Source organism: Haliotis cracherodii, unplaced genomic scaffold (genome assembly GCF_022045235.1).
Source record: "Haliotis cracherodii isolate W230 unplaced genomic scaffold, xgHalCrac1.p SCAF_15, whole genome shotgun sequence".
Taxonomy (NCBI): Eukaryota; Metazoa; Mollusca; class Gastropoda; order Lepetellida; family Haliotidae; genus Haliotis; species Haliotis cracherodii.
The window spans coordinates 6851085-6873394 of record NW_027266270.1 but is presented as its reverse complement, the minus strand read 5'-3'; the positions used below and the strand labels follow the sequence as shown (position 1 = coordinate 6873394).

Genomic DNA, 22310 nt, shown 5'->3' with positions numbered 1-22310 from the left:
TCCACATTTTCAATGAAAAAAAATGTTTGTGGAGTGTTACGACCATAACAAAAGGATATACTAAAATGTTTGATTTTTTTGTAATGACAATTAACACATACACGTACCCCAATCACAAACATTGACCTATTGAAAAACCCTGATACCTCCCGAAAATATCAAACTAAGAGAATATGAAGTCAAATCTTCCGAATACTTGTACTAAGTTATCAAACTCTTGGCTAATGATAAAAATATTCAAAATATGTGAGAAAATCTGCTGCAGATACATTGTTGAAAATGAAGCTACAACGATTGTAATGTCAAATCTATTCGTAATGTCAGCTGAACTAATTGTGTAACATTTTGATTTGATTATGAGATGCCAAGAATGCATGGTCCAGTTCAACATGGTCTACCTGGTCCAGTTCAACATGGTCTCCATGGTCAAGTTCAACGTGGTCAACATGGTCCAGCTCTACGTGGTCTCCGTGGTCCAGTTCAACGTGGTCTCCGTGGTCCAGCTCTACGTGGTCTCCATGGTCCAGCTCTACCTGGTCTCCATGGTCCAGTTCAACGTGGTCAACATGGTCCAGCTCTACGTGGTCTCCGTGGTCCAGCTCTACCTGGTCTCCATGGTCCAGTTCAACATGGTCAACATGGTCCAGCTCTACCTGGTCTCCGTGGTCCAGTTCAACGTGGTCTCCGTGGTCCAGCTCTACGTGGTCTCCATGGTCCAGCTCTACGTGGTCTCCGTGGTCCAGTTCAACATGGTCTCCATGGTCAAGTTCAACGTGGTCAACATGGTCCAGCTCTACGTGGTCTCCGTGGTCCAGCTCTACCTGGTCTCCGTGGTCCAGTTCAACGTGGTCTACGTGGTCCAGTTCCACTCCCGAAGAAGAATGCGAATCGTGAGGCCCATTTCTGGTGTATCCTGCCGTCATATTGCTGAAATATTACCAAAACCGAAGTTAGACAAAACTGATTCACTTTATAATGTTAATAAATGTTTTGCTTACATGAGTAAAGTGTCTATTTCAGCATAAACAATAGTTTTGTATTGACTCAGTTAAAGTGGGCCATCAGTGTTGATGTAGTTATTGACCACAATTCTGGTTTAATACGTATGAATGTCGAAAATTCCAGCACTAATTGGTCTCCGTGGTCCAGTTCAACATGGTCTACATGGTCCAGCTCTACATGGTCTACGTGGTCCAGCTCTGCGTGGTCTACATGGTCCAGCTCTACGTGGTCTCCGTGGTCAAGTTCAACGTGGTCTACATGGTCCAGCTCTACGTGGTCTCCGTGGTCCAGTTCAACATGGTCTACCTGGTCCAGCTCTACGTGGTCTCCGTGGTCAAGTTCAACATGGTCTACATGGTCCAGCTCTACGTGGTCTCCGTGGTCCAGTTCAACATGGTCTCCATGGTCCAGTTCAACATGGTCTACCTGGTCCAGCTCTACGTGGTCTCCGTGGTCCAGTTCAACATGGTCAACATGGTCCAGTTCAACGTGGTCTCCGTGGTCCAGCTCTACGTGGTCTCCATGGTCCAGCTCTACATGGTCTCCATGGTCCAGCTCTACGTGGTCTCCGTGGTCCAGCTCTACGTGGTCTACGTGGTCCAGTTCAACGTGGTCTACGTGGTCCAGTTCCACTCCCGAAGAAGAATGCGAATCGTGAGGCCCATTTCTGGTATATCCTGCCGTCATATCGCTGAAATATTACCAAAACCGGAGTTAGACAAAACTGATTCACTTTATAATGTTGATAAATGTTTTGTTTCATGAGTAAAGTGTCTATTTCAGCATAAACAATAGTTTTGTATTGACTCAGTTAAAGTAGGCCATCAGTGTTGATGTAGTTATTGACCACAATTCTGGTTTAAAACGTATGAATGTCGAAAATTCCAGCACTAATTGGTCTCCGTGGTCCAGTTCAACATGGTCTACATGGTCCAGCTCTACATGGTCTACGTGGTCCAGCTCTGCGTGGTCTACATGGTCCAGCTCTACGTGGTCTCCGTGGTCCAGTTCAACGTGGTCTACATGGTCCAGCTCTACGTGGTCTCCGTGGTCCAGTTCAACATGGTCTACCTGGTCCAGCTCTACGTGGTCTCCGTGGTCCAGTTCAACATGGTCAACATGGTCCAGCTCTACGTGGTCTACATGGTCCAGTTCAACATGGTCTCCATGGTCCAGTTCAACATGGTCTACCTGGTCCAGCTCTACGTGGTCTCCGTGGTCCAGTTCAACATGGTCAACATGGTCCAGCTCAACGTGGTCTCCGTGGTCCAGTTCAACGTGGTCTCCGTGGTCCAGCTCTACGTGGTCTCCATGGTCAAGTTCAACGTGGTCTACATGGTCCAGCTCTACATGGTCTCCGTGGTCTAGTTCAACGTGGTCTACATGGTCCAGTTCAACATGGTCTCCATGGTCCAGTTCAACATGGTCTACCTGGTCCAGCTCTACGTGGTCTACATGGTCCAGTTCAACATGGTCTCCATGGTCCAGTTCAACATGGTCTACCTGGTCCAGCTCTACGTGGTCTCCGTGGTCCAGTTCAACATGGTCAACATGGTCCAGCTCTACCTGGTCTCCGTGGTCCAGTTCAACGTGGTCTCCATGGTCCAGTTCAACATGGTCAACATGGTCCAGCTCTACCTGGTCTCCATGGTCCAGTTCAACGTGGTCTCCGTGGTCCAGCTCTACGTGGTCTCCGTGGTCCAGTTCAACATGGTCTCCATGGTCAAGTTCAACGTGGTCTACATGGTCCAGTTCAACATGGTCTACCTGGTCCAGCTCTACGTGGTCTCCGTGGTCAAGTTCAACATGGTCTACATGGTCCAGCTCTACGTGGTCTCCGTGGTCCAGTTCAACATGGTCAACATGGTCCAGCTCTACGTGGTCTACATGGTCCAGTTCAACATGGTCTCCATGGTCCAGTTCAACATGGTCTACCTGGTCCAGCTCTACGTGGTCTCCGTGGTCCAGTTCAACATGGTCAACATGGTCCAGCTCTACCTGGTCTCCGTGGTCCAGTTCAACGTGGTCTCCATGGTCCAGTTCAACATGGTCAACATGGTCCAGCTCTACCTGGTCTCCATGGTCCAGTTCAACGTGGTCTCCGTGGTCCAGCTCTACGTGGTCTCCATGGTCCAGCTCTACGTGGTCTCCGTGGTCCAGTTCAACATGGTCTCCATGGTCAAGTTCAACGTGGTCTACATGGTCCAGCTCTACATGGTCTACGTGGTCCAGCTCTACCTGGTCTCCGTGGTCTAGTTCAACGTGGTCTACATGGTCCAGCTCTACGTGGTCTACGTGGTCCAGTTCAACGTGGTCTACATGGTCCAGCTCTACGTGGTCTACATGGTCCAGCTCTAGCATGCCGTAATATTTCTGAAATATTACCAAAACCGAAGTTAGTCAAAACTGATTCACTTTATAATGTTAATAAATGTTTTGCTTACATGAGTAAAGTGTCTATTTCAGCATAAACAATAGTTTTGTATTGACTCAGTTAAAGTGGGCCATCAGTGTTGATGTAGTTATTGACCACAATTCTGGTTTAAAACGTATGAATGTCGAAAATTGTCAATATCGCGTATAAATGCGTATCCAAAAACTGTTTCCAAGTTACGATGCATAATTCTTCCAAAGTCATTTTTAAGTGAGTGCTGGAATTATGTCAAACGCACCAATCATCTATTTTAATAGAGTATATAAATGATTTTTATAAATCGAATCTGCTAGAATCAGCTGCACCTTCGCATGCTTTATTTCACAACCTCGATGCCAGGCCAACTCGTACTTTCCCATTGATTGTACTTTCCCATAGATGCACCACATACAGTGCAGGGCAAACGAAAGTACACACATGAAAGCTGAAATTGACATAAAACATAGGCTAAAAACAGTCGACGAAACTCTGCATGCTTAAAGGGCAAGTGCACACGGAAATGAACCTATTTTTCTTGTACTTTTTCCACGTTAAAAGTGTTAACCTAGTAGTGTCATAGACAAAAATATAAAAATATCACAATTAATTAACATATGTTTTGCGTTAAAACGATTTATATTTCACATTTACCAAGTGTTCTATTTCCATAACAAAAACACCGTGGCTTATAACCCTTGCAATATGACGTCATTGGTGCCAATTGATAAACATTATGACGTCAACATGCTTTGTTAGAGCCGCTTCACGTGGTGTAGGTACAGGCGTGTGATTCTAGCGTCTCAGATGCCAGCCAGCATAGTGTTATGCTGAGTCACCACTGCGCCGGCGTGTGTCGTAGGCCATGTTGTTTTACCGCAAACTGGTACTTGATATCTTTTGCGTTGAGAATAGACAGGGACCCAGTTGAATTGGCACCAATTACGTCATAACCTCAGGGGGATAACTCAGGCCTGTTTAGCTCGAAAAACGACGGCCTCATAACGGCATATCATTTTCACAGTATTGTGAGCTACCTACTTTCACTGTGGAAAAAGTGAGTGTATATTTTCAAACACAAATACTAACTAATTCTAAAATTGCGTTTTGTTTTGAAAAGAAAGAAAGTGATTTTTGAGTGTACACTTCCCCTTTAAGGTACAAAACACAGCTATGACACCCGTATCAAATACATCACCATCGAATAACCATTTTATATTTGATTCATTTTAACCACCATCAAACTGGTGTATGCAGTAAACTACGGTTATGACGAACTCAAAGGGACCACTAATTTCAGTTCGTTATAACCGTAGTTCGTTATAAGCATATGTACAGCATAACTACAGCAAATAGACGGGAAAAAAAGTAATTTCGTTAGACCCGTCAGTTCGTTATAAGTGTGTTCGTTATAAGTATATCTCCGGGGTAGAACAGGTCTTCAGCAACCCATGCCTGTCGTAAGAGGCGACTAACGGGATCGGGTGGTCAGGCTCGCTGACTTGGTTGACACGTATCCCAATTGCGTGGATCGACGCCCATGATGTCAATCACTGGATTGTCTGGTCCAGACTCGATTAGTTACAGACCGCCGTCATATAGCTGGAATATTGCTGAGTGCGGCGTTAAACAACATAAAAACAAATCTATATTGTACTTGGTCCTGTGAGATGAGATCCCAAGCTAAAAATACAAAAATAGCAAGAGCGTTTTGTGTATTTTTAAGCGTAAACAACTGGATCAATTTAGCTTGTGGTGAAAAATGAGCACTTCATCTTAAGATGGACATTCCAGACAAAAATGGAATATGAGTATTACACACATTGGACATAAATTGACGACTTGAATTAAATTAATAAACAACATTAACCTACTAAATTCAAGTATCAAATTTTGATTTGGATAATGAACCTTACTCAAACTCATACGATGTAGACGGTCACGGGTTGATTTCCGAATTAAAACGCAAAGGGTAAAACAGAAATCAGTACGTACTGAACTGAATTGTGAAATCAATAAACAGACCACACAAGAAAAACATAGTTTCAGATTTACACTATAAAAGGCATATCGGGCATCCTCATGTCGTGGATTTTCTGGATTATTTTGGGTGTTACTCACGTAACAGGCATTCCAGGACAAGGGTCCTCTTCAAGGTCCTTTATGTCACGCCCACCTCTTTACGGTGGCACAGGAAGGGGCATTTTCCCTGGTATTGTACCTATATCTTCATGGAGGCTTTTGGTATTGTCATTTTTTCTGCAAGTACTTGATCACTGAACATCCTTCAAGTTTGTCCATTTTACAAAGGTCACAGAACCCTGCTTATATAGCTGATTTTTCACAGCGAAACAATGTGTTCAATTGACTCAAGGTTAGGGGGGATTTTTGGTCGATTTACCTCTATGACATCATTTGTGGCCACAGCAGGAGATTTCAATCTTACGCAATTCCTTCTGTGTGAGGTTAAGGACTTATCAACCCTTGTATGTACTGCCAGTCTTCCAGAAATTTCCCTTCCCGAAACTTCTCCAACGACCAAGTTTGCCATGTCCATGTAAACAACAAGGGGCAGATAATTCTAACTGGAATAGAAAGCTCTTCTGGAAAGCTCCATTCTCTGCCGTTGACTGCGGTCCAAATCCAGGCATGACACCAAATGATATTTACTAGCATTTCAATATTTTGCTGGAAACGAGAATTGCAACAAAGTTGTAGTTAGAGCCCGACACTTTCATTTAATAATACTGACCTCAATTTCTTTTATGCAAAATGTGTGAGTGGTGGGTTTCCGGTAAGGCAGGATATGCTTACCCTTTCCGCGAACACCCTGTGTCACTGATCATCCAGGATCTTTTCATGTAATATTCACCGCTATTTTGCCTTCTGTTTCGGTTGATAACACGCGAGTGTATATTCCCTGGCGTCGACATTTGATATTTACACACCTGTGCGTAAGAGGGAGTGAGTGAGTTTGGCTTTTCGCCGCTTTTAGCAATATTCCAGCAATATGACGGCGGGGGACACCAGAAATTGGCTTCACACATTGTACCCATGTCGGGATTCGAACCCGGGTCTTCGGCGTGACGAGCGAACGCTTTAACCACTAGGCTACCCGACCGGCCTGGTAAATTTCAGGAGGCAGCGGTGGCGAGAAGGGATATCATATTTCAGTTTCAGCGCCAGGATCACGTGGCACTGCTCACTTCCGCCTTGGTCAGTGTCACGCTCGCCATTTCGAAGAAACAAGGTGACGAAACAAATATTGTAGATCCGTGAAGATTATGGTTAGAATTGGTCTTCTGCAACCCATGCTGGTCGTAAGAGGCGACTAACGGGAACGGGTGGTCAGGCTCGCTGACTTTGTTGATGCACATCATCGTATCCCAATTGAGTGGATCGATGAAGGTGATATCAATCAATCACCGGATTGTCTGGTCCAGACTCGATTAGTTACAGACCGCCGCCATATAGCTGGAATATTGCTGAGGGTGGCGTTGAACAACAAACTTACAAATATACAAACAAATTAACTACAAACAAAGGGTTGACAGGGTTTACATCGAATGCTAAGCCAAGCAGTGTCATCGCTGATTTTCAGTGGTCCATCAATGTCATGGTCACAGCTATTTGGGCCTTTACACCATATGGAATCTGTTTCTGTGTATAATCTAGACTGGTTATTCTCTTGCATTGACCGTCTTTATTTACTTGAACTGGGTCGGTATTTCTGCTGGTGAACACATTGTTTGCAAAACAAATATCGTTCATAAACGTTTTTTCTTTACCAAAAAGCAGCAAAATCTCTGGACTTGTACACAACACAGACGTAATTCAAATTGAACATATCGCTTATATATTTGCTACAACAAAATCAGTAAATGCACTTTCGTGTCACTGGATTTTCTGGTTCATCAATCACTTGATTATCTGGTTTGTTTGCAGGCCGCTGTTGCATGATAATTGCAAAATGTGTGGATGCTGGGTGCTACCGGTAGAGCAGGACATGCTTACCCTTTTCACGAACACCTGGTGTCATCACTGATTTTCAGTGGTCCATTCATACAACTTTCACAGCTATTTTACCTTTTACGCCAAATGGAATCGCCGCCTCCGTGGTCTTGTGGTAGAGCGTCCGCCCGGAGAGCGGAAGGTCCGGGGTTCGATCCCCGGCCGCGTCATACCAATAGACGTTAAAAGATGGTACTTGTTGTTACCCTGTCTGGCGCTCGACATTAAGGGGCTAAAACAAGGACTGGTCGGCTCGGAGTCAGTAAACTGTGTCTGAGTGGGGTATTCATGTTAAACTGCGGCATGGTATCTCAGTGAGATAGCACTATAAATCGGCATCAGTCCAGACTAGTACAAGCAGCCACACACACACACACACACACACACACGTGCATGCACGTCGCTATATAAGTGCAATAATCTTGGACGCGACGTTAAACCCAATTTCACCTCACCTCACCTCACCAAATGGAATCTGCTTCTGTGGATAATCTAGATTGTTCTCTTGCACTGACAATATGTATCAAGCTTACCATTATTGTAGATCTGTGACAGAACTCATGGTTAAGGAAGGTACCAGTTAATTGTGTTTCAGTTGATGACAGAGCGCAGCCCACTCGGGCCGAACACAGTCCAAGAACATGGGCTGAGGACGGAGCGCTTCAGCAAGTATCATGATTCCATCATTCGACCAGCCAAAGGGAAGGAGCGAGTGAGTGAGTGAGTGAGTTGGGTTTAACGCCGCTTTTAACAGTATTCCAGTTATATCGCGGCGTGTCAGCTTAATGTGGGAGGAAAGCCCGAAGTGATGCAGGTCTAAGAGGTTTACCACTTCGGTGAAACCCACGAGCACGGGTATGGTGCTGACAAACCTAGAAACATAATCAGGGCGAACCGGGATTCGAACCCACAATCATAGGTTTCTGGCGTACCCAAGGGACGCAACTCTGCACAGAGAATCGCGGCGCCTTAGACGACTGGGCCACCCGTGACCCCGGGAAGGAGCGAGTGAATTCTACTTAGAACTTCAGGTTACAGCGGCCAGAAGGTTAGTAAACAGCGAAATTACTATCTTGCCTGGTATATTGCATGACGATGCTGAAGATTAGTAAATATCACTTATTACATTAGTATACTCACTGACAAAGGAAACGTGAATACCAAACATGTTGGTAAATATTAAGGATTACTTATATTCAAGAGATCTAAGATTGGTTATGTTGTGTGAACCGACGCTCATGAACGCATCACATGTGACGTCATAGATCCAGATGAATCATTTGTCTCGTACAGGATTAGCGTGTAAAGTTTGGAAATCACGTGCAGCATATGCTGATAAGAATAAAGACACCATGTGGTAACACTTGGCTGACAGTTAGTTTTGTCATTTTTGTCAGTTTTGTCAAAATCTCTTCTCAGCGTACATACTTCTCTATATGTTTCTATAGTTTGCGGTTCTTTTGGCGATGAGCATAAATTTCACTACTTAAACAACACGGTAAAAACATGTGTTAAGAATGTAAAAACATACAAGACATATGTTTAGGAATCTGTTTCAATTCTAAACGGTATGCAGATTTGAACGTTTCGGGTCTTAACAATGCGTTACCTAAACACAACATTCCAATAATCCAAAAATGTTTAGAATTAGACACCTTCAAACATGTTCAGAATTTAAGCACCTTCAAACATGTTCAGTATTTTAACATCTTTAAACATGTTTAGAATTAAACACCTTTAAACATGTTCAGAATTTAAACACCTTTAAACATGTTTAGAATCTTAATACCTTTAAACATGTTCAGAATTTAAGCACCTTTAAACATGTTTAGAATTTAAACACTTTTAAACATGTTTAGAATTAAACACCTTTAAACATGTTCAGAATTTAAACACCTTTAAACATGTTCAGAATTTAATCACCTTTAAACATGTTTGGAATCTTAATACCTTTAAACATGTTTAGAATTAAACACCTTCAAACATGTTCAGAATTTAAGCACCTTTAAACATGTTTAGAATTTAAACACTTTTAAACATGGTTAGAATTAAACAACTTTAAACATGTTCAGAATTTAAACACCTTTAAACATATTAAGAATCTTAATACCTTTAAACATGTTTACAATTTAAACACCTGTAAACATGGTTAGAAATTATACACCTTTAAACATGTTTAGAATCTAAATACATTTAAACATGGTTAGAACAGGTGGTAGCGTGATGGACGAAAATCAAGAGGTTGCAGGTTCGAATCCAAACGAGGTTAAAAATGTTAGTGTTCAACAATGTGTTGTTGTATGCCTAATAGTATTTCTCTCATAGAGGAAGCTGACAATGAAAGTATATCTGATTCCTATTCAACCTTTACTGACGATAGGCCACCTGGTACGAAAAAATACTAACCTGATTAGTAAAGTCTACCAAGAAGTTAGTGTCTGAGTGGACAATGAAACCAACTAAATTAGTAAACTTTACCGACGTTTTCTGTCAGTGCAGGTTCAAAGAAGACGTATTTGAAGAAGATATGAAGAATAAATATATATAAATTTATATTACATTTACGCAATGTGTAATTATTGTTTTTTTTATATGTAACAGATTCAAGTCAATGTGCGACTGTGCTTGAACCGGACAGGTGGAGGGGGACATTTCAAAGGGAAGATGCGGCAGGTTGTTAAGGTCAGGGATGCTCATGGTGTCCACCTGGTGTTGTGAGACATTCCTGCAGGCTGTGGCAGGCCTAATGACAGCAATGTAACGTTTTTTAGCGTTATTTTTTGCTGGCGGACAACATCATGAACTTTATAAGATGTACTCAATAAAGAAGGGAGGTGAAGTTTGCCAGTGAAAAACAAGATTTGTTTATTTCATTGAGCTGTCACTAACTATTTGTACTGCTTTGTAAATAAATAAAAATGCCATTGACAGTCATTTATGTTATATTTCACCTCTATTGTGTGTGTTATTTGTTTATCTACTTTTTTGCAAATTGCTGTCAGCAGTTATCAACGGGAGCGCAAAATGACCAAGAAACAAGTCTTTATTAAGGTGTTGTAAAATTTACTACAAGCTCAGTAAATATATTGTTGCAGTTAGTAAATAATGGTAAGAAGATAAGTAAATACCCGTGCCCCCCATCTTTGTCAACCAAAGATTGGCTCAACTGAGTACCGTTAACGGCTGGTTCTTGTCCTTTCGTAGACGTCGTTCAATCTCATCGCAGACATGTTCTGTGGTTGAGAGGCCAGGAGAAACAGCCGGCCATAGCAGTACAGCAATGTTATGTTGCCTCAAAAAGTCTGTTTCAAAATGATGTGACCACATGCCATTACACTTCCGCCCCCTAAACTGACGACGTTGAGTAACGCAAGCGTCACCAAAACTCATGGACGCCATTAGACCCTTTCACGACCACAGGGCTGTCCAGGTAAAACTTGGACTCATCAGTGAACAGTATACTGTCCCAGTCTTGTCCTCGGAGTGAGTGAGTGAGTATGGTTTTACGCCGCTTTTAGCAATATTCCAGCAATATCACGGTGGGGGACACCATAAATGGGCTTCACACATTGTACTATTGTCGGGAATCGAACCCGGGGCTTCGGCGTGACGAGCGAACGCTTTAACCTCTAGGCTACCCGAGCGCCCCCTTGTCTTCGGAACCTTAGGTGCTGTGTACACCTAGCTAGGCGTGCTGATAGCTAAACAATTGTTGCGTGCTGTTCCCATTAAAAAAAACACGTGTGAGTCTCATTTTTTCCCTTCTTTATTCATCTCAGCAGGTACAGCAATTATATCCATGTCATGTCAACCAATTTGTGGTACATGGTATTCAAGAAGTGTATTGCAGATTGGTTTTATAAATACAGTAAACTACGGTTATAACGAACACGCTTATAACGAACTGGCGGATATAACGAACTAACTTTTTAGTCCCGACTATTTGCTGTAGTTATGCTATATATATGCTTATAACGGACTACGGTTATAACGAACTAAAAATAGTAGCCCCTTTGAGTTCGTTATAACCGTAGTTTACTGTAGATAAATTCATACGAGGCATCTGTCAACCATAATCTCTTTCTATTTGGAATACAACAAGAAACTAACTCAGTCCATTTTGAATGATTACCATATAATCTTCTGATCCATGAACGTTTTGGTGCTGCAATCACATCCTTTATAATTGGCATGTTAATTCCGCCATGTTTTGGGCGTGGGAAACATGTTCCCAACAAACACGCAAACGTCCAAATTGTGCGTTCTGCCATTTGTGAATCACGGCCTTCAAGTCGACGAGACTTTTTATTCTGAATATTCATGAAGCACAGTTACTAATTTCTTTAGAGCACACACACACACACACACACGCACGCACGCACGCACGCACGCACGCACACACACACACACACAATAATACTAATTCACTTAGATTCGTTAATCCGGGACTTCGTTAAAACGGATTTAACCGAAAGGGATAGCGAAGTTTCACAGTATATCCCATCGTCCCGAGGCAAGGGAGGTAACTGACTATGAAGGTCCACCCTTGTTGAACTCAGCTGGAGTTTGGTGGCTATTGCGAGTCATGTCCCTCCTGGTACTATCAGATTCCACCTCTCATATCAAGTAAAGTATATTGTAAACAGGCGGAATGATTTGGGGCTTAACTAATATTATATTTACCATATGTTTCCATGGTAATGGCTGTTAACAGACTATCTCAAACCTGTATAGAGCGTCAATTCCTTACAGGTGTCAAGAAATAGTCCATTTACACATGAGGCTTCATGCAATGGACTTAGGAGTTGAGGGAGCAGTTACGATGTTCAATGTCTGACAAAAATTATCACGTTTCCCATCCGACAAAATCACTTTTCAAACTGAACGTCATCTCAATCTCTACCACACTACTATATAAGTAGGATTCGCTTGACATATGCTGTTTTCATATGCTGACTTTCCTCAAGTCCTATATTGATAACACAAGAAATGTCATTCTTAAACATGCTTTGGCAGCAAATATCAATATTTCTGGTCAAAATGTTGGCTGGGTTAAATAAAACAAACTTTCGAGTCAGTAAACACACAAAAAATAATGAATCCACTGTAAATAAACTCCAGTCCAAATGTAAAAACATGTTCGCGCATTCATTAAGGGATTCCCGTTTGTCCAACAGCAAGTTAAGAACATACAGGTTGGTCAAGTCGTCTATAAATATTGAGATTATCTACATTACGAAATATGACTAAATCACAGAATGTGACAGTCAATTGGTTTAAACATGTCCGGATTAAGTCACTCTCATTTCATTTTAAACACTTAAACTCTTTTAGAGAAACCAAAATGGCGCTCTCCTTCAGTCAAAAACACATTCGTCACCATTCGCCTCTTTCCGTAACCTGCTTGTCCCGGAAAAACACGAGTTGGTCATGAATGTCAAAACAAACTATCCCTTAGACTTCCTCGCCTTCAGGACGGAGAAGAATAATACACACCAGTAACAATATTTACTCTTCTGACTTTCAGATTTCTGGGAACTCTGACCTGAACAAGCTTAAGAATACAGTATTTAGAATACTATTTGCAATAGAGCAATAGTTAGTGCAGTCCGTGAAACATAATTCCTCCCAAATTCTGCTACAAGTCAGGGTATCTTCTGCTCATTAAGCTTGTACACCATACGCCTAATCACCCTGTATCAAAGCTGTCTAATATCCTTTTACTTCCCAGTTTTGTTTTTGAGACCACCCCTATACCTGTTTTGTTTTCATGCGGCATACTTGATGGTATGAATTGAAAACCCCACAGCTTGGGCAGTTCGGTAATTCACTCCAACTAAATTAATAAATGGTTTCCCTCTATCTCTCCCTTGTATACAGTACCGACTCCATATCTGGACCATGGTTATGGCTATGCAAGTGTAATGCCACATGCATCATGGGAGCAATGTTAACCAAAATAAACGCAGCATCTTTTAGAAGATTTAGAAGATCCACATCTAGAATTTTCTTAAAATGATTTTTGTGTGTGGAATAGATGTTTTATGAAGACTACATTATCATTATTCTTATAACGGAGTCACGTGCGCATATTTCTATAGTCCGTTTCAGACTGTCGTCATTGGATATAAATGTAAATGTGAACTCCCTGTTTTCGTTCGAATTTGTCTCCTCTAAACTTGTCGATAGGCCTCCTTGTGACGGAAATACTTCAAACCACAAGTAGGTCGATCGGTAGTTACTCGATATTTCAATAACAACAGTCTGTGAAAAAATATATCTTTTTTTAACAGGTAAAAAGCAGTTTTCTAGCATTTCCGACTGTACTTTAGTCAATTTCACCATCATGACCTGCACGTGCACAACGTGTGTACACCCTCTCCACCTGTAACAAAACAAGTACAGTAAACTACGTTTATAACGAACACGCTTATAACAAACTTACGGATATAACGAAATGAGTTTTGATCCTGTCCATTTGCTGTATACATGTATATGCTTCTAACGAACTACGGTTTTAACGAACTAAAATTAGTGGTCCCTTTGAGTTCGTTATAACCGTAGTTTACTGTATGTTTGCTCAAACATCGGTCCACCGCCTTCTTGTCTCAAGCGCGTTTTGTGAGTTGGTTCGACTCATCCGATTTACCAGGCGAATTGTTCATCGGGGGGAAAAAACACGTGTAGTGATCAAAGCGTACATAAAATATAACTGAGACACCGGTGAATGAGCCGGAACGCACAGTAGCGCTGCAATCTATGCGCATTTATATATTCGTATGCTGCGTTTGAAGTTTCAACCACAACCTTCTCCCCACAGCCAGTTACGATGACTGGGATTAAAATGCGCCGTTTGAGTATGCATTGCGTATTTTATGATATCTAAAATTCAAAATTGAATTTTTGATACTCCTTATTCAGATATCACAAATTCGAAACGTATGTACAAAATGGATTTGTTTCATGAACATAATTAATTCTCCCCAAAGTCTTACTGTCCTTTTCAACACTATTGTCTATAGATAATTTTACTTAATGGGTATATTCTCCTTGTTTGTGTGTGAATTATTCTTGTCGTTTTCAGAGATAAACATGAACTAACAAACTAAAGTTGCAGGTGTGGTGGACAGGCGAATTATTGATAAAATTGCAAAATACTTCAAAATTTAGACGTCGCAGATACGATTCGATTATATTTATTGATCTCTAAAGAATGAATTTGTAATTCAATTATTATTTTATTTGATCAATTGATATATCAATAAATGAATCATTACTACCGCAAAATAAGGACTTGATATAGTACCGCCTCATTTTACATGGCCATCAGTGCAAAGTCTGCTATACTAGTTTAATTTGAAGGTGATTTCGAATTACAATTGTTGGGTATGTGTGTCGAAATGATTTAAAATTTCATTCATTCGGTCCGCAAAACATAACCTGATTCATATGTACGAGATCAGATCATGTTATAATATGTTTCACAAATTTGCCTTCAGATATAACTTTGTATTTATGACGCACTTGTATATATATTTATCAACTTGTTCTCGTCGGTATGTGGCGGAAATAAGGCCGATGCGACGTTAAATTTTAACTCACGAGATCAGAGGTCAAAGGATCTGTGCGATGTGAAAACAAGAATCCGCTCATCGGTGTTCTGAGCTTGGCACTGGTCATGACCTGGACTAGATCCTAACCCGTTCCATGTGTAAATAATTTACATCTAACGAATATGTGTCTGGTTCCGTTACTACATAGTAAATGAGCAAAATTATACGCAGCGATGATATGACAGTGTTTGAGTGTCGTGTGTGTGTGTGAGAGAGAGAGAGAGAGAGAGAGAGAGAGAGAGAGAGACAGACAGAGAGACAGACACAGAGAGAGACACACACAGACAGACAGGGAGAGAGAGAGACAGACAGACAGACAGACACAGAGAGAGAGGACTGGATTACGTCAAAGGTATGTAAGTGACGTCAGCAATGACGTCAGCAACGAGCACGTGAAATTATTAATTCGCATGTGCTTCGTATTAAAATATATCAACTCTATCAGTTTGAAAGCAATGGATAATGAATTATGAACACGAATTCCTGACTTACGTACACTATAACACAATAACAGCAATTAATATTTAAGTGATAGATGTCGGGTGTCTTCCATGCTGAATACCGAATGTTAGCTACCACATGACGTCAACAATAATGGACGTGGGTGGTATTTTGTTTATTTAAGAATTGACTTCAATATTTTTTGGCGATATATTATACGAATTTACACGGAATGCATTTCGGTCCCTACATTTATATCTCCATAAACACAAAAGACATATTAAAGTTAATTCTTATAAATAACTATGCCAACAATAATACTTACACATAATTTTTATTTAATGAAAATATACTTACTTCATCCAAACACGTCGAAATCTGTGGCGCAATAATGAAACACAAGCCACGCCCATTCTATTATCAGCCAATCAGGGAACAATAGTCCGTTAGTGGGCGTTGCCTAGTTTATTTATAAGGGTGGGTGTGTGGTTAGTTTGGTAAGCAATCAGATGTCATGGATCACTTGTAATATATTTATCATTACGGGATTAAAATCAGTATTAGTCAACAATAAGAAATTTATTATGTCAGAATGGTCAGACTTATGCTAGCAACACGGAAAGGCGCATGGAAATCATTACTCTTATGTGGGCATAGAACTGTACTCTCCGACACTGAACCTTATAGAACATATAACAGCATTGCCCATTTAAAAGCCAATCCCTGATACTTCCATTCTGGACAAGTGGAGTTTTATTGAGCCATATTTCAAAAATAATTCTAACCACGCGTTATGGGGATAATAAAACGAATACTTACAGGACATAGGTGGGTTAATCCCAAGTACTGTCCAACCAGCCCTCTGTTTACGACGCGACCCGTGAACAACCGGGGTAGAATAGGTCTTCAGAAACCCAAGCTTGCCCTGAAAGACGACTATGCCTGTCGTAAGAGTCGACTAACGGGATCGGGTGGTCAGGCTCGTTGACTTTGTTGATGCATGTAATCGTATCCCAATTGCGTGGATCGATGCTGTCAATCACTGGATTGTGTCGTCCAGGCTCGATTATCTACAGACCGCCGTCATATAGTTGGAATATTGCTGATTGCGGCGTTAAACAACAAACAAACAAACAAACTTTACGACGCGACGATGCTGATGGGAAACCAATTGTTTCAAGTCCTCTGAACTAAGTTTATTTGACAGTTTAGTTTAATGACAAGCTGTCAGTTACATATGTGACATATTTTCCGCTCCATAGTCTCATAACTGTCGCAACTGTGGAGCTCGTCATGCAGTGTATAAGCTACGGTAATTGAAGTCGAGGTTCATCAACAGATGTTATTATTTTTAATTTAATGTATCGTTCATAAAGTTAAGTACGGAAGCCTTTTAGGGCCATTTGTTCTTTAATTTTTATTCTTGAAATTTCAAGATGTTATGTTGATATTTCAAAAGACTAAGTTGAAATTTCAAGATACATACTAAATTGAAATTTCAAAATAATGATGTTGAAATTTCAAGATAATAAGTTGAAATTTTAAGATTATAACTTGAAATTTCAACTTAGCCCTGAAAGGCTTCCGTAGTTAAGCCCTGGCGAAATCACTAAATGCAATTGTAATTTCCTATGATTATCAATAGTGGGGATTCGGAGTAGGAATATAGGTCCCCAGCATACCATGCCTGTCGTAAGAGGGGACTAAATGGATCGGGTGGTCTGGTTCCGTACTGTGACTGACCGAATTTCAGCTGATTCCAATTGAATGGATCTATGCACATGGTGACTGAATTGTCTGGTCCTTAAAGTACGTGGTAGAGCAGGGTTCATTATTAGCCAAATTGTCCTTGTATCCCAGTGTTATTTTGATAAAACAATATTAATATCAGGGCATGACAACACTGAATGAGAAACATTGAAGAGAATTGTTTAAGAGACCCGCGAAGATCCGGGGTTAGAATTAGTAGTAGTAGTAGTAGTAGTAGTAGTAGTAGTAGTAGTAGTGTAGTAGTGGTAGTACTAGCAGTAGCACAGTAGTAGTAGTAGTAGTAATAGTAGTAGTAGTAGTAGTAGTAGTAGTAGAAGTAGTAATAGTAGTGGTTGTAGTAGTAGCAGCAAGAGTGGTAGTAGTAATATTAGTAGTGGTGGTGGAGGTACTTTTAGCAGTAGCGAAGTAGTAGTCTGTGAAGTAGTAGAAGTAGTAGTAGTAATTGTAGCAGCTGTAGCACAGCAGTAGTCTTAGTAGTAGTAGTAGCAGTGGTAGTAGAAGTAGCAGCAGTATTAGTAGCAGTAGCAGTAGTAGTAGTATTAGCAGTTGTAGTGGAAGTAGTAGTAGTAGTAGTAGTAGTAGCAGCAGCAGTAGTAGTAGTAGTAGTGGTAGTAGTAGTAGAAGTAGCAGCAGTAGTAGTAGCAGTAGCAGTAGTAGTAGTATTAGCAGTTGTAGTGGAAGTAGTAGTAGTAGTAGTAGTAGTAGTAGTAGTAGTAGAAGTAGTAGTAGTAGCAGCTGTAGCAGTTGTAGTAGAAGTAGCAGTAGTAGTAGCAGTAGCAGTAGAAGCAGTTAAAGTTAGTGGTAGTAGTAGTAGTAGTGGTAGTAGTAGTAGTGATAGTAGTAGTAGTGGTAGTAGTAGTAGTAGTAGTAGTTGTAGTAGTAGTAGTGATAGTAGTAGTAGTGGTAGTGGTAGTAGTAGTAGTAGTAGTAGTAGTAGTGGTAGTAGTAGTAGTGATAGTAGTAGTAGTGATAGTAGTAGTAGTGGTAGTAGTAGTGGTGATAGTAGTAGTAGTAGTAGTAGTAGTAGTAGTGGTAGTAGTAGTAGTGATAGTAGTAGTAGTGGTAGTAGTAGTGGTGATAGTAGTAGTGGTAGTAGTAGTAGTAGTAGTGGTAGTAGTAGTAGTGATAGTAGTAGTAGTGATAGTAGTAGTAGTAGTAGTAGTAGTGGTAGTAGTAGTAGTAGTGATAGTAGTAGTAGTGGTAGTAGTAGTAGTGATAGTAGTAGTAGTGGTAGTAGCAGTAATAGTAACAGTGGTTAATGACCCCACACACATTTACAAGTATTTAAAAAAATCGTTTATGAAACAACACAACAAACAGGAAGAGTAGATATATAAAGTCTGGTCATGAGCACACACTGCATGGCTGAATCTATTGTCCACATTGTCATCGGCCTGGAGGGACCTCATTCCTGGCTGACAGCATGACGTGAGCATAGGACACGAGTTATCACTCGAAACGCGCCACACGTCGTGTTGTGATGATGCAATCGCTCGCCAACGCACTGTCCACGTGAGCGTCCCACACGCTTGTTTACTTCGCTTATCGCCACAGGTGTTGCATGTTACTGGGAAGGGTCAATACTTTGTTGACAAGAGACATTCGTTCTGTATCATAACCAACTCAGCGAAATAGACAAAAGTAATAAACTACACCAATTTATGCCCGAGTGTCCAAGTTTGTGTTCGAGTGATAAATCGTAGACTCCTTTCTACCCGTTTTCATTAACCCAGTTATAGCTGACTTTGTGGGTGTAGTTGATAATTTCAAGACCGACCAGGCGACCAACGGTGTAGAGGACTTTACCGACGTCCATGGAGAACGAAGATTTACAGGTATGTTCCCTAAAACTTTTATTTTTCACCGCTATTATTAATATCGATGATGAAATATAAAATATGGTGTTGATTATATTAAATGTTCTCGCCTTATATTCGTGTTGCTGATCATCATTTCATTGGCTGATCGATCGTCCACGTGAAATATATGTACTAGGCACTATTGCGAAATACTGTCATTGATTTCACAGTGTGGGGTGAATGGGCAGGTTGTCCCGCCATTCAAACCATGATCGATCAATGTGGTCTGTGCTGTGTTGATCGGGAGCTTGCTGACTTGACAAAGAAAACAGTCTCTGCGTGTTTGCAAGGCTTAGACGTCTTTATGTGCAGGGGCCAGTTGGCATCAACGTAAATCAAAATATGAAAACCCGATGATGATGACGATGATGACGACGACGACGACGACGACGACGACGATTATTATTGTTGTTGTTGTTGTTATTATTATTATTATTATTATTATTATTATTATTATTATTATAGATAATCTACCGACAGCTAGACCAATGCAGTCATTCCATTAGCATCACTTATAATAATAATAATAATAATAATAATAATAATAATAATAATAATAATAATAATAATAATAATAATAATAATATTGTGGATATTGACAAGGTTATTTTCATTTTTTTAAAATTTATTTTGTTGTTCAAGATTAGTAATCATTTCTGGGTTGTTTTTTCATTGCATAAAAAAATGACAGATTTTTGTTTAAACTCCCACTATGCATTGAATAATCGCTCTCATCTTGCAATTCATCATATTTATGCTCAAATTGAATTCAGTGTCACTGACTATCATTGGTTTCAAGTCAGCCCTTTCCAGATCTTTAAGAAAAATATTTTGCGTACGTTCACTCGGTGGGTCTTTTCTTAACCCGTTCAAGTCCATATTTATCTATTTATGATCAACCTTAAAATTGAATAAATCATGTCAATAACCTTTGTAAAAGTACAGATCTATTGGAACTTGCATTCGTATGCCAATCATGTTTCATATGTGGCCAGCGTTTGCTGTGCTGGTTTAATTCAACATGCTTGTATATATATCAGCTACTCAAACGACCACGACCCGCAACAGCTGTCGGAGCAAGTACCGTGTTTGTAAATAATTGTCTCCTCAACCAGCGGACCAGTACATTCAAACCGATACAATTTATAAAACGTCATCACAGAAGGTTGTGTTTGAATGCAACCTCGGTGAAAAGCTAGATGATTCAACGTTTGTACAGGAAATAATGATTCGTAGTTGGGTTTTTTAGAAAACAAATAAGAGTATTTGGGAGCTCAAAATAAGGGTTAATCTGGCGTTCTTCAAATAAATGACTGCTTATTGATGAGAATATTATACACATCGGCAAAAACTTATTTACTTATATGCGGATGTGCATAGGTATCCATGCGAACACACACGATTTGTTACCTTTGTTAAAGCGTTGGCTGGACAAGGTGTACAGGTTAACTGGTTAAAATGTTGGCTGGACGGGGATACCGGGTTAACTAGTTAAAGCGTTGGCTGGACAGGGTGTACCAGGTTAACTGGTTAAAGTGTTGACTGGACAGGGTGTACCAGGTTAACTGGTTAAAGTGTTGACTGGACGGGGGATACTGGGTTAACTGGTTAAAGTGTTGACTGGACAGGGGATACCAGGTTAACTGGTTAAAGTGTTGGCTCGACGGGGGATACCGGGTTAACTGGTTAAAGTGTTGACTGGACGGGGGATACCAGGGTAACTGGTTAAAGCGTTGGATGGACGGGGGATACTGGGTTAACTGGTTAAAGCGTTGACTGGACGGGGGATACCAGGTTAACTGGTTAAAGTGTTGACTGGACGGTGGATATAGGGTCAACTGGTTAAAGCGTTGACTGGACGGGGGATATAGGGTTAACTGGTTAAATGTTGCCTTGATGGGGGATACCGGGTTAACTGGTAAAAGTGTTGGCTCGACGGGGGATACCGGGTTAACTGGTTAAAGTGTTGGCTGGACAGGGTGTACCAGGTTAACTGGTAAAAGCGTTGACTGGACGGGGGATACCGGGTTAACTGGTTAAAGTGTTGGCTGGACAGGGTGTACCAGGTTAACTGGTAAAAGCGTTGACCGGACGGGGGATACCGGGTTAACTGGTTAAAGCGTTGACTGGACGGGGGGGGGGGGGGGGGGGGGGGGGGGGGATACCAGGTTAACTGGTTAAAGCGTTGACTGGACGGGGGATACCAGGTTAACTGGTTAAAGTGTTGGCTGGACGGGGGATACCAAGTTATCTAGTTAAAGTGTTGGCTCATCATAAAAAGACCTTGGTTCCATTTCCCAACACGGTTGCAAGTTTTTGTGTAAATCCGTGTTTCTCGTGTCTAATCACGTAATGTTGCAAACGGCGACATAAAGTCTGGCGCTTTCACGCTTGCTGATGCCTGGTAGATAGTGAATATTTGCACCGACACCTCCTTAACTTGATCTCCAGAGTACCATGGAAAACATGTAGAGTTTTCCGTACTTCGAGACAAACGGAGTACGATATTGGGCCTTATCATATAATACACAGATGTCCACGTGTCTCTTGACATACACCCACACCGACTCAAGTGATGTATAACAATTTACACTGTTGACTGGAGTTACTATAAATAGAATGGGACTAAGTGGTGTTCACCAAACCTAAACTAGTCGGATGTATCAATTGTTTGAACTGTTGTCTCTAAATTATATAATAAAACAATTATATACTTTATATGAGGACAATGGGTTTATGGACCCGAAAAAAGCAATATCGACCTCGTACGATATTGTATAACAGTGCCGACAAAGAATCCACGAGGGCCATGAAGTCACATCGTCATCAACGATGTATCAAGGGAATGAAGCGGGAGTTGATGAGTCACGAGGCACTATTTTCTGTCAGGACGCACGTGAAGTCATTTTCATGCGAATGACGCTTTAAGAAAAGCTCAATAGGGTCAAACGTTGCAGGGCATTGTTCCTGGTGCCATCCTCGAACTCTTTGACGTCACTGCAGAAACTGATTCATGTACGACGCTATTTCTCGAACTGAACCATGTACGATGAGGTCAGTGGGGACTAAATCCTGTACGATGAGATCAGTGGTGGGACTAAATCCTGTACGATGAGGTCAGTGGGACTAAATCCTGTGCGATGAGGTCAGTGGGGACTGAATCCTGTACGATGAGGTCAGTGGTGGGACTAAATCCTGTACGAT

At 41.1% G+C, this 22310-nt stretch overlaps 3 protein-coding genes across 3 annotated transcripts in view; all 3 read left to right on the top strand.

Moving 5' to 3' along the window:
• The first annotated feature begins 389 nt into the window (after positions 1 to 389).
• LOC139462647 (dynein heavy chain-like) lies at positions 390 to 2370 on the top strand. The gene is made up of 3 exons (XM_071244478.1): positions 390 to 890; positions 1150 to 1656; positions 1915 to 2370. Exons 1-3 carry the CDS (start codon positions 390 to 392, stop codon positions 2368 to 2370), a joined length of 1464 nt encoding a protein of 487 aa, XP_071100579.1.
• Positions 2371 to 2400: 30 nt separating this feature from the next.
• On the top strand, positions 2401 to 3258 carry LOC139462646 (dynein heavy chain-like). Its single transcript, XM_071244477.1, has one exon. The coding sequence runs from the start codon at positions 2401 to 2403 to the stop codon at positions 3256 to 3258; it is 858 nt and encodes a 285-aa protein (XP_071100578.1).
• A 15545-nt stretch (positions 3259 to 18803) lies between these two features.
• LOC139462206 (sodium- and chloride-dependent glycine transporter 1-like) overlaps positions 18804 to 22310 on the top strand; it is a 105033-nt gene continuing 101526 nt past the window's right edge. Inside the window, exon 1 of the mRNA XM_071243785.1 lies at positions 18804 to 19082. Within this exon, the coding sequence (XP_071099886.1) occupies positions 19062 to 19082 (21 nt within the window). The 5' untranslated portion in view covers positions 18804 to 19061. The remainder of the gene's footprint in view (positions 19083 to 22310) is intronic.

Excerpts from the sequence above, each read along its gene's own strand:
- LOC139462647 (XM_071244478.1), top strand. The coding sequence starts at position 390 with ATGGTCTACCTGGTCCAGTTCAACATGGTCTCCATGGTCAAGTTCAAC. Across the intron at positions 891-1,149 it reads CCCGAAGAAGAATGCGAATC|TTCAACATGGTCTACATGGT; the intron begins GTGAGGCCCATT and ends TCCGTGGTCCAG. Across the intron at positions 1,657-1,914 it reads CCCGAAGAAGAATGCGAATC|TTCAACATGGTCTACATGGT; the intron begins GTGAGGCCCATT and ends TCCGTGGTCCAG.
- LOC139462646 (XM_071244477.1), top strand. The coding sequence starts at position 2,401 with ATGGTCTCCATGGTCCAGTTCAACATGGTCTACCTGGTCCAGCTCTAC.